This window comes from Pipra filicauda, unplaced genomic scaffold, assembly GCF_003945595.2.
Source record: "Pipra filicauda isolate LSUMZ 115617 unplaced genomic scaffold, ASM394559v2 scaffold101_size5749837_pilon, whole genome shotgun sequence".
In the NCBI taxonomy this organism is placed as follows: Eukaryota; Metazoa; Chordata; class Aves; order Passeriformes; family Pipridae; genus Pipra; species Pipra filicauda.
The window spans coordinates 1,987,367-2,000,408 of NW_024103452.1; the positions used below are offsets into that span (position 1 = coordinate 1,987,367).

At 41.4% G+C, this 13,042-nt stretch overlaps 1 protein-coding gene across 9 annotated transcripts in view; it reads left to right on the top strand.

Moving 5' to 3' along the window:
* Positions 1 to 13,042, top strand: part of HIVEP1 (HIVEP zinc finger 1) — a 131,000-nt gene that overhangs the window by 62,626 nt on the left and 55,332 nt on the right. For all 9 annotated transcript variants that reach the window (XM_027745024.2, XM_027745026.2, XM_039387766.1 and 6 more), the window contains one exon: positions 7,016 to 7,069. In XM_027745024.2, the coding sequence (XP_027600825.2) occupies positions 7,016 to 7,069 (54 nt within the window). The remainder of the gene's footprint in view (positions 1 to 7,015; positions 7,070 to 13,042) is intronic.

Consider the following 13,042-nt stretch of genomic DNA (forward strand, 5'->3'; position numbering starts at 1 on the left):
TTCAAAGTTGACATTAAAATGAAAATGCATCATTTTTTTCTGAAAAACTCATCAAACAGGTCATTAGGCAAGGTTATAATGACTAGCTGAACATTTTAAGATGTTTAAAATCTCATTTTAGATGTTTAAAAAGGTAGTTGATAATTTTTAATATGACAACTGCTCCTGCATCACCCTGCTAGTTGCTAAGAGTTTAGAATTTATATAATTTTTAAGAGGTCTTTTTTCCCGCTCTCTCTTTCAGCTATACAGTCTTCAAACCCAGTAGCTTCTAACATAAGATATTATCTGTTTCACTTGCATTTTGGTAGGCTGCAGACATCCATGCTGCCAGCAATCAGGCTCAGCATTTGGCAACCCATTAAGCTGTGGTGCTGTGATTCTCTAAGCCCCAAACAGGAAAGGAGAAACAACAAAATAAACCATATGCCAAAAAAATGTCAAATTTCCACACTATAAAATTACAGAAAAGATGAAGGGACTGTGTTTCCTCATCTGATCTCTTTTAATCTTGAGAGTTCCTCATTAAATTGGAAAAGGGAAATGTATGGGGACAGAAAAGTGGTTTCTAATTAAAAGTAGATTTAAATCTGAGTGAGAAGAGTGCTTCATCCAATGTGTTTTGTGAAATGCCTTCTTCCTGCTGCGTGCCAGCTTTGTAGGTGTTCATAGGCAGCAGTGTGAACTTGGGGCCATCAAAGGCATCCTCAGATGCTCTGATCCACCTCCCCTTGCACCTCCTGGCTGCAGTGTCTCCGCCTTCAGCAGCGAATGACAGTGCTGCCGTCCCCAGAGTGCAGTTGGGACCCCGGCTGTGCTGCCTGGGTTTCCAGTTTGGAGGCTGTCCCGCTGTGCAGGGCCGCCTGCATGCAGGGGCCTGCCGAGCCGAGAAACACTGACTGCACCGCCCCTCAATTAACCTAATGGGCACCTTGTACAGACAAGACTCTCGGGCTTTGGTTTGGGTTTTTTTTCCTTTATTGTTTTTCTTAATTAGCTGGTTAAAGGAAGTTTTGGGATTCATCTCAGTTAACCAAAATACACTGGGACTAAGGTGTTCTTGTTTTAGCAGGTTGCAAAGAGCCTTTCCTCCTCCTAGCAAAAGGGAAAAGACAAGCATCACAGCCCCCTTGCTGTGGGGCGTGGGCGCTTCTGCATCCCCTCTAGTTCCAGGTGGGTACCCCCCAGCTGCAGGCAGGGTGCCTTGGGATTAAACACTGCCACGGAAACCTGCCATCTGGGAAATGCTCCAGGCTTGCATCAGCTTCCTACGTCATTCATCGGCTTCACAGGGCTGCCCTTCCTTCCTGCCCTGCCTCTGCCTGCGCTGCATGGGCACTGGTGCTCGGAGCACAGGTCTTACCTCTGGGGGAGGTGTGTAATGGCTCAGATGGGAAGTGGCAGTGGGCTCAGGTCCCTCCATGTCAAATCTGAGTCCTGGAGGTGTTCTAGGCCAGGTTGGATGGGGCTTTGAGCAACCTGGTCTAGTGGAAGGTGTCCCTGCCCATGGCTGGGTTGGTTAGAACTATATAGTCTCTAGCGTCCCTTCCAAGCCAAACCATTCTATGATTTTATGTTTTACAAGCTGGGCCACTCTGTACCGCCTGTCTGGTGCTCAGGGTATTTTTTTTATTATTTGTTTCTTTGTTTAATTTATTTAATATTAAGTGCTTTTAGGCACACTTCTCATCCAATGAAAAGCGAAGCACTTTACTGACACTTTAGCCTGGAAGGTTTCAATAGTCTGAAGATGGAGATTTCCACACAAGGTCTTGGCCTCTTATCCCTTGCTCTCTTCTTGCAAGAAGAAAAACTGTTGCCATCTGAAGCTGTTTGGCAAAGGAGGTATTTTTGCAATGACTCAGGCCTAAGGCCTGAGAGTTGTTCTTGTCTCTAACTGAAGGTAAAAAATATGCTGACATTTCCCTTCCAGCTGTTTTGGTTAAGTATTTGAACATATAACCCTAGCCTTTCAGGCAAGATATAAGCTTGTATTTTTAAGTTTTGATGAAGTAGCCTGTTCTCAGTATCCAATATGGTTTAAATCTGCTAATTTTCCACTTATACATAAACTGAATATGTGTGATTTACAAAAAACAAACAAACAAACAAACCAAAACCAGAGCCCTCTTTATTGTTCTAGAGCAGTAGTTGTACGTCTTCAACAAGAAGTCAAAAAAAATCCCCTTTTTACAGTGATGCAGACACATACAAATATGTGCAATGAAAAATACTCATGTTTGGGCAGTTTGCAAAAGCTTAATGAACTTTTCTCACCCACCACTCCCATGTAAGCTTTCCTGGTGGCTTATAAGTAGGTCTTCCTCAGTGACTACTTCTTCATTCCTCTGTGTGTTGTCATTGTATGGGGCGACTTGTTCAACAGGACCAAGTCATCTCATTATGCTGACATGGGGACTCTTGTGAGCAAAAAAAAAAAAAAAAAAAAAGATGAAAAACCCACAAACAAACCCACAACTGGACAATTTATTTTACTCCAGCTTAAATTGCTGTCAGAAGTTACTGGTTTCATATTTTGCAAGCCTCACACTTTTCAGTATTTCTGCTTTCCTTGCTGAAATTCCTAACCTTTATTTTCCTTCCTAAACTCACCAAAAAAATAAGGCCTTTAAAATCTTTCTAAAAATTCTTATGTATTTCTAATACATGTAGACATGTTCAAGTTGGTATACATTGATATATTTAAAAAAAACCTCACCTCTATAAACTGTATTTGATTTGTGAATTAATTAAAATCTATGAGGTTATATCTTTCAGTGAAGATCAAAAACAGAGAACGTAAAGCTGTTGAAAAGTCTGGTTTATTTTTTCATTTAAAAACCCACCACAGCACCATCATATCTAACTCAGACTGCTGGTATCCATTTAACAATCTATCACAGTGGGAGGTGTGTAAAACAAGACACATATTTTACTGTGTGCCAGTCTCCTTCCTTGCATTCCTAAAAAGCACAGTTGCATTATATATTTAAAACCTCAAGGAATTTGATGATGTTTCCACACAGCGGATACCTGCTGGGAGAGCTGTGTTAGAAAACAACATGAAAAGGTTTAATGCTGGAGTAAGAAAAACCGTTGCACACATGTTGTTCATTTTCTTTTATGTGCATGCAGGTACGTGTGTGTGTGTGTACTACATAGATATAAATAAAACATGATGTTACATGTGATTTGCATTTTTGTGGCATGCACCTGCCTGGGATAACCACAAGAGCTGGCTTGTTACACTGCTGTCATGTGGAATCTCCTTTCTATACAGTGATGCATGTGATGATTTTCTCTTTCATTGTGGCTTCATTTTTCCCCTCTACTAAGCACTTGGTGAGGAAGTGTCCCATCTTAAATGAGAGTGTATCTGTCACTGTCATTTTCTTCTAGATGTGTACTACGCCAGAAGGCTGTCTGCTGAAGGTGGGGGACGTTAGGACAGCTCTTAGAGTAAAGTAGTCAAGATATGTACTATTCTGACATTTATAGGAAATAAAGAGGGCACCGTACCTACCATATATTAGAAATTTCCATTAGTTAAATTGCTTTCTCTTATCCTAATAGAAGTAAATAATGTTCCGGTGATAAAGAAATGCCACCTTTGTAAAATTTTCAGATTAGACAGTATCACAGGTTTAATTCTGAAATAATACAAAACCAAGCAAGTATTGGATTGGATAATGTTAGTTCCAAATAATAGAGGACCTGTCAGTTTTCAGTTCCTCTGGGGCTTTGCAGATGATTTTTGTGTGACGTATTTTTTGCTTATAAAGTTTTCAAAGGTATGTACCATTAGAGCACCTATAATATAATTATGAAAGAATATGGTATGTTGTCTGAAATAATCTTCATTAAGATGTTTGACGTACAGCTAATTTAATGAGACACAAGAGAAGGAGATGACTGGATAATATAAATTTGATGTAGTTACCGAGTTATTGCTGGCATACCTGCGAGCTGGCAGAAGACCTGGGGAGGCTGCCTTTTGGTGTTGATGGGGTACTTGGCTCCAAGCCTGCTCTCACCACCTGCTCCATGGCCCCTAGAGATAACCCAGTTCTTCCCTCCAGGCTGAAACACAGCGGTTTGTAAGGCAGTTGCCTATATAGGATCCATAGTTGTGAAATGCAGCAGACTGGGAAGCAGCTGCCGTGGATTTTGTACAATGGTTTAAACATGCCTTGGTGTAATAACCAGAGCAAGTATCTGTGTGATATCGGCCATTATGAGGATGTAGACCTTCAGTAAAACATTTAGCCTGAGACTGATGTTAATACCCATGCCTCATTTACAGTCCAAGTCATTGCTCTCGGCTTCTGGCACCATTTGAGTTTTTTCAGTGTTCACAGTGCTCAAAACTGTTCTGCACAGGGATACTTCCATAGGTATGGAGACATAAATGCAGCAAATATAATTCATTGGGGAAAATGTATCAGGAGATGCAGGAAGTGTAGGAGACTTTCTGGCGGTGTACCAAGCACATGTTTACCTAGCTATTATTTCTGCTATCTGTGGTTCTTTGTTTGGGATTACAGTCTGACAAAGAAGTGGCTGGGAATTACTGATAGGAACTGATTTTTTTCCACTAAGAGAAAGAGAATTCAGCTAAGGAGATCAAAGCATTTAATCTTTCTGGCAGTCTAATGTAGTGTGGTTCCAAATTTTTTCTCTATAAAATAGGATGATTGTGAGTTTAAATGCATATATTTCTTGTAGCATTTATGTGAAATATGCAGATAATTATTTTAATAAGGAAACTCCAGTTGCCTGTGTACTTAAGTTTTGATGACTAATCTTTTACATCCTCTGAAGGCAGAAACACTGTATATTGCATGTTAGATGTATCTCTAAACAGAGGGGAAGTGAGTATGACAGCCAAACTATGGTTTTGATTTCTTGTTGCTTTTTGGTAAATATTAATGCTTCATTTACAGGTTAGTTTGTTGATTTTTTTTTTCTGTGTGTTCATGTATTTCATCAACTGTTGTGCAACTTTGTGAGTTGTTTCTTCCATAACCCTTCTGTAAAGGAATAATCTGTGGGAAAACAGGATAGCATTGTTAGATACATTTTTCTCTGATAGCTTTAGTGGCACATGTGTATAAAAGACGCATTGTTTACTTTTCCTCTTATTTTGTTAGAAATGGTTATTTACGACTTATTTGGCCCTTTCTATACAAAAATGCATTGATGCATCTAATATTTCAGCAGTAACTAAAATACAGGAAGGTGTTAAATATCATGTCTTCAGTGTTTAAAGTAAGCCTGCATAAGTAAACCTACATAACTGGCTTGGGAAAGAGCTGGTGAAGGGTTGTTCTCTTTTGGAGTTGTTTGTTTTTGTCTTCAGCAGCCAGTAAGTCAGTACAAAAGAAATTGTGATAAAACTTCCCTTTAAATATGTATGTATGTCTCACTAGCCTGAGAAGCAGGAAGACGTTTGGCTTTTAAAATTGCGGTGGTAGTCTTTCTCATTAGAACCTCTGGGAGTCTGCCGTGTTAACCTCCTTGTGAGATGTTTTGGTTCATTCTCTGGGACAATGTACAGCAGAGAAATTACTGAGCTTTAGTGAGGAAGGAAACCTGGTACTTGTTCTGGAAAACAGAAATGCAGAACTGCTCAACAAAACTCAACACCTGCAAGAAGGGTTTGAATCAGTTATAATTTTTTGGTTCTACTGAGAAAATAATTGGGAAACAAATTCAAACTTTAGCTGTGAACAAATGGTTCCAACGTGCTTGAGTGGTTCAACTGATAAATAATAGAGAAGTCATTTAAACCCATCGATTTAGCAGTGTGTTGAAGAAAGGACCATTTTCTAGAAACCTTGTGTTGTATGGGAAGGGTGAGTAAAAGTCAGACTGAGTAAAGCCTCAACATTTGTGAAGAAAGAGGTTGAGGACTTTACAGAGCTATCGTCCTTCTTCTGTGCATGGCAGCCATAAAGTCTGGTGTTTCTTGAGTTGCACCAGTAGAGTTTGAGAGGTTTAGGATGAATCCAGATACATTCTGTTAATAAAAACTGCCCCCACCAAGGGAAAAGAAAAAGGATAATAGAAAAAAAAAGGTTTTCCCAGGTATTTTGGAAAATGATCAGTTGTATCTGAAAGCCATCTTTCAAGCTCAGATCTAGACTGGTCAGGCCATAGTTTGATGTAGAGCTCAGCCTCTCCCACTGCCGCTGCTTCTTATCAACATGACTTCTAATCCTGAAGCCACTCAGGGGACTGTTTGCTACCAAAAAGAAATGGGTGTCAAATTTTTATTTATTGCAGTTGCCCCTTGCTTCTTGCTCTGCACATGCAAGCACATGCACGTGCAGAACGAGGTCTCCCCTTCCCGCAGAACCTTCTGTGCCTTCTGTGCAACAGCGGGAGAAGCACAATTCTCATTCCAACACCAATGTGTCTGGGGGGAAGCAAGTGAACTGTGAAGACAGGGAGAGAGTAAAGACTCAAGGCCTCTCGTTGCTCCCATTGTGTATGTGGAAATTTCCTGTAATGTCACAGAGGAGTAAGGTTGGGGCTGCTGCTTGCGCCCTCCTACCCCTGTGTGACAGTACTAGCTCCGTTGCTTCGCTTAGCAAATCCTGTTTGCTGTTTCTATCAGTGTGTTTAATGCCGCATTGTCTTGTTCTAACAGCATTTTTCAGAAATGTATTAAAATACTCTGTAATGCACCATAATACCTATTCCAGAGAGTCCTCTGACTGCATACATTATTATAGATGGTACAAAGCCACAGTGGGATTAGCTGTTGACTGCAGATCCGATGCCAGTGCTTCTCTTTCGGCAGTTCCGTGTAATTTAACATGTCAATTGCCTCCCTGGCAAACATGATAAAATTTTATATGGCTGTATTACTCATAATGTACCACATATTTACACATGAATGGTATCACTCCTAAATACAAGCAGATATTTCAAGATGGATTGCAGTAAATGACTTACTAAAATCTTGTGCGTTTTATATATGTATTTTAATAACGACTTCTCTTTCTTGCAGACAAAATTGAAGAAGCACAAAAGCAACTTAATGGAACAGAAGAGCAACAGAGAGGTAATAAACAAACCCAAAAAAATGAAATTGAAAAAAATGAATGTATTGTGATCCTAGAGGCTGATCCAAAGCATGCCTGTGTCAGTGTAAAGACTGCACTGGGCTGGGTACTGGATGAGGCCCAAGGCATATCTGTCTGCAGATCAGGAGCTCTGTGTGTGAGGCCCCAGTTCTGCTGAGACACAAAGGCTTTGTTTTAACCACTCAAGTAGCTGCCTTGACCTTGATGAGATTGCTGAAGCTGTAGCGTTAGGGACGTGCACTTACTGATACAACCTGTGCTAACTCCTGCTTCATTATATGATTTACCTGATCATTAATAACCATATTTGGTTCATGGCGAGCAATATGTGATGATTTCTAAGAGATGCTGAAAGGGAACTGATCATCACAGCTCATTTTAAAAAACAGGTGACCCGTGGCAGATTTAATCTGTGTGTTAGAACTCTGAAAGCTGGCCGAAAGTCGTTGCATTTCAAGGCTGGCTGACTGCGGTGGTACCTCTTTGGTTGTGTGATAAAGCTCATCTGCACACCCACAGAGATGCCCAGATACAGAGTGGGGAGCCCAAACAGAACTTTGCCAAGCTAGTACTTGGGCCCATCACAGGCGAGCCATGAGAGGTCCATCTCCACAACCCAGAGTAGCACAGGGGCAGGCAGAAACCCAGATTAAGGACTCAGAGAAAGGGACATCCTGTTAGTCCCCTCCCAGGCCTGTCCCTGCAGAGCCTCAGCCCAGCATCCAGGAGTGAAACCTATCACCATGTGCAATAAGGGAGCAGCACCCCAGTTCACTTTTTGGGCTAAGAGCGTTACTAGCTGGGGGTGTGGGACACATTGGGGGATGCAGGGGAAAAGCTTTAGGGAATTGCACGGAACATACTATGGAATGTCTAGGAGATGAACCAAAGGTGGAGAGAGTGAGGGATTTGGGTGATATGGGAAGGAACAAATGCGGGGAGTAGATAACTGAATAAAAGGTTGGTTTGCATGCCAGCAGGGGCTGGCCAGGACACTTGTCTAGCCACAATCTGCTCCTGACCTGCACAGTCTGTTCTGTCTCCTCAATAACTCCACCTTCAACTTTCTCCAGTAAGGGGCTCTTTTACTCCTTGGGTGTATGGGTATAGAGGGGGTTGTCTGTGGTGCAGCAACTGGGGTGAGTATGGGTGTGATTGCTGGCAAAGATAATGAGTGAGTCAGTGAGTAGGTAAAGTGGGCTGGGGGACAGAGAGGGTTTGGAGGTCTCTGAGGGCCATCTTTGGGTTGAGAGTGGATGCTGGTCTATAGGGACAAGAGCACAAGAGAGGGTCTGTAGGGATCAGGGAGTCCTGAACAGGTCTGGCTGTGTGTGCAGTGGTCTGTACAAGCAAATGGGGCTGCATCCTTGAGGGCTGATATGTCCAGATACAGCAACTGGGGAGACTGGGATTCAGGGCTGACTACTGGGCAGACTGAGTTTCTGAGCCTAGCTGCTGGTGAGATCCACCTTGGACACAAAGATATATTCCCATTAATGGACCTTAGTCCTGCTTAGCCAGATCAGGGAGCAGCATGAGGTAGGAGTGCTCAGAGTGTCTGTCTGTGATCTGTATGTCCAACCATATATATGTACATAGTGTACATATGTATATAGCCATATGTACATGTTTACTCTGTGTATGTGTCCCTGTTGGGAAGCCATTTTCAGCCTTGCTACTGATTGGACCTGGGGGCATAGAGCAGCAGCAGCCCCACTTCTCTTGGGCTGCCAGATTTGGCATGTTTTCCTCTAGCAGTACCTTGTGTCAGTGCTTTGGCTTGTTCTGGGTAGGTAGTCACCTTTCGTGGTAGCGAGCTGCCCATCTGGCCTGTGGCACATCTGTGAACAGTGTGCTTTATCCTTGGTGCTTTACCCTTGAAGGTTTATTATCTTTTGCAACAATGAACTTCAAAACTTTTTGAAGATTGGAGAACAGAAGAAATACCCAAGAGGGTCTCAACAGGGTCTCCCCAACCCAACATTTGGCCTCCAAATGGCAATGGGACATACTGTTTAAGGACAGTGCGTAAGCCTGGCCACTTCTTTAGTCTGTTCCCCTTATAATGTCCAGAGATGCAGGATTTAGGGATGTCTGCCTCATCCTTTTAGTATATAGACATTTATGGAGCTGTTATCCCAGAATACATTTGATTAAATGCTGTTTGCATCCAGCATTTTCTGGCAGCAAACTGCAGTAGTTCATTAGCAATCACATTAAAAGTGCACGATTTTATCTTTTCTCCTCAGTTTCAGATTTTTCTTCAGTTTTCAGCAGATGTCCACTGGTTCAAGCACTGTGCAATTTGTTAAATAGCAGTTCTACACTCACCTTATCTACTGCCTTCATGATTTTATAAATCTTGTGCATACCTAGCTCAGCTTTCTTTTCACCAAGCTCATACCTGGTTTCATTTTTCAAGAGAAGGTTTAATACAGACCGTCTCGCCTGGGCACCAGGACTGTGATGTTACTCTACGTATTTGTAAAAGGTGGAAGAGAAAAAACATGAGTGGCTAGGTAGTAGTAGCAGTTCTCCGAGTGTTTACAGAGAGTTTTTACAAACTAGACATTCTACTGAATAGTTCTTACATATTTCTGTTTAGTGGATCATGGATAAGTGGTATTGTCATCCAAATGTAAAAAACTTGGCATGTAAATTATAGCTGTCTGTTGTTGCTGTTGGCCTTGCAAAAGTAATATTGCTCTGGATAATTTTTTTGATGGACATGTTCAAGCTAAAGATGAGCTAACCTCTGCTTTCAGGCATTTGTTCTGATGTGTGGCCCAGTAATATCTTTGCATAAAGGAAGATAAATTCTCTAGTGTAAATTTAATTATATACTCTGAAAGGGATGAGGTTACAACGATTTATGTGGTGGTAGTACTCAGCATCTCAGAATCAGAGATTTGGCTTAATTTTTGGCTTCTAACCTAAATTCTTATGGCTGGCAATAGAAAAATAAATGTTTATGGTGAAAACTGATATAGAAATAACTGAGATAATAAGGTTACTCTTTTCAAATTAAAAATGTCCCCTGCTATTTTGGGTTTTTTTTTAGTTTCTTAAATGTCTTTATAGATCAATTTCTTAGTAACATGAAGTAAACAAATTTTTTATTTGAAGCCTTTGAGTCTGAAGGCCACTGAAAAAAGAAAATCTATGTTTTATGCTAAACAAGTAAAGAAAAATGTGCACTTATCCACATAAATTATTTGAAATCACAGTCCAGTGTGTACAGATTCATATGAAGTATGATTGTATATTTTTCCTTTTTGTTAATTTATTGTGGTTTTCAGTTCATCTAGATCACTTTGGATTTGTTTATTCCCTATATGAAATGATTAAGAAATGTAATTTTGTGGACTTTATCATAAGTTAACTACTGCTCTCTCAGAGTTGTCAGTGGCACAACATATTTGCAGGGAGAAATCTTTCACACATTTAATCATGCTGAGTTTCTGCTGAGTAGCATTGTGCACTGATCAGTCATAACTTTATACATGTGTGGGATTTAAGTTAAATTTAATAGACTACAAAAAGATGTGTAACACCTCATTTTGCTGTTAGCTATAGTAATCAAATTAAGTGCAAATTGGAATAGGACTCAATTAATTGCGAAGGACACAGTAAATGAGCAGGCATAGTTTTCAAGTTTGCAGATTTTTGTTATTTAATATGAAGCTGCAACTGAAAGTCCTATTTTTTTTATTTTTTTGGAGCGGTAGTCCGCAAATACATTCAGATTATGGATATTCAAATGGCCTCAATTCAGATGGCCACTTGAAACCAGAAACATGTTACTTTAAGGACTGTGTTCAGCTTCTTGCTCAGTGTGTGCAAGGTCGCTAGTTTTCAGGTCATTCATTTCATTTTCTCTCTGCTACCCAATTGCTACTCTGAGTTTTCAGTAGAAGCTGTGCTTTGCTTATCTTTGGTGCTATCTCCCAAGGCTGTTTTACACCTGGGTGTGTCCCTACTTTGAGGCTGAATTTCGTCTTCTGACACATGAACAGGGTTTCATTAGTGTGATAGGGAAAGTCTTGCTCCACATGGTGTGCTTTAAAACTTGGAAGGGATGGTGAGCTTGAACTACAGAAAATTTCTGCTTGAGAAGGCCATGAAAGTTTTCACTGGTGTGGGACCCAGTGGGTATTGTGAGGTGGAAAGCAGTCAGATGACTCTACCTGCTTTATCTTTGATCTTCTGCTGGCCATCCTCCTCAGAAAGCCATCCCAAGGAAGTCTCTCTGTCTCTCCCTTCCAGAATGGTAAAGTTGAGTCCTCTCAGATCCTTGTGATTAATTGCCACAGAGGCTTCTGATTTGGTCATCCCCAGAAACAGTCCAGCCACTGAAGTGCTGTAAGCATTTGTTTCCTTCTTTATCCACTGCAGCAGTTCTCTGCCTGTCACAGCAATGTGGGTCCTGGGTACATCAACTCCACCACTCCTGTCATTGCATTCTCTAGGACTAGTAGAACTAACTTGGTTATCCCCATACCTGGTGTCATCAATGCTAAAACTGTTACCTAAAACTCTCTCTCTGCTTCTGGAGCTGTTTAGGGAACTAAAACTGGTGAGAAACTCTAACAGCACCAAGATTTGCCGAAAAATGTATGGCAGAACTCCAAAAGGACTGCCACATGGCCTGATGTATATTCCATATTGCCCACCAATCCTGGGGTCTTTCAGGCTGGTAGGACTCAACTACATCATTTCAGTTAACTGCTTCTTGCCTTGTCACAGCCAAAAGGGTCAGTGATAAGTTTCTAGATCAGATGGAAGATGGATTTCCTCCTTTTCCTTATCAGTCATGGCTATTGCTGTGTCCACAGAGTATATGGTGGTCTGGGATGAACTGGAGGCATGCACATGTTTCTCACCGTTGTTGGAGTTTAGTCTTGCAGGCTGTCCTGGTTTTTTTGTTTTGTTTTGTTTGTCAGGTGTGAATTCATCCCCCTGAATAAGCTGCTGCACTTGCTTGATTAAGTTTTTGACTTTCTGCCATGTCATGGTTTAACCCCAACTAGCAACTAAGCACCATGCAACTTGTTCGCTTACTCCCCTCTGGTGGGTTAAGGAAGGGAACTGGAAGACTATAAAAGTGAGAAAACTCATAGATTGAGATAAAGACAGCTTAATAGGTAAAGCAAAAGCCACGCACACAAGCAAAACAAACAAGGAATTCATTGACCACTTCCTATCAGCAGGCAGATGTTTGTCCATCTCCAGGAAAGCCGGAGTCCATCATGTGTGACAGTGACAAATGCCATCACTCCAAATGTCCCCCTCTTTCTTTCTTCTTCCCCCAGTTTTGTTGCTGAGCATGATATCATCTGGAATATCTCTAGAGTCAGCTGGGGTCAGCTGTCCTGGCTGTGTCACCTCCCAGCTCCTTGTGAATCCCCAGCCCTCTCGCTGCTAGGGTGATGTGAGGAGCAGAAAAGACCTTGATGCTGTGTAAGCCCTGCTCAGCAGTAATGAAAACATCCCTGTGTTATCAACCCTGTTTTCAGCACAAATACAGAGCACAGCCCCATACTGGCCCCTGTGAAGAAAATAAACTATCCTAGCCAAAATGCAGGAGCACATGCAGGAGATGGGGAGGTGGGTAGACTGACTGGATCTATTTTTTCAATAGGTAAAATTTTAAACAAGTTACTGATTGTCTCTGTGAGCCATATGCAGTGTAACAAATATGTTCTGAAGTTGGACTTCCATTCTCTCTAAGGGCATGCAGGAATCTGCCAGTCTCCTCTCCTGATCTCTTCCCAGACATGGCATCATCACTTTTTCTATCTCAATTTCAAGGAGAAGCCTGTTTTCAACCTCTCTTATTAGGGATTCGAGGCTTTGTACCTGCTACCTCAATAATTGCAGCTGACTTTACTCAGAAAAATCGTGAGATTTATGTCTTGAACACCACCTTTCCTTCAAGGTCTGTGCTCCAT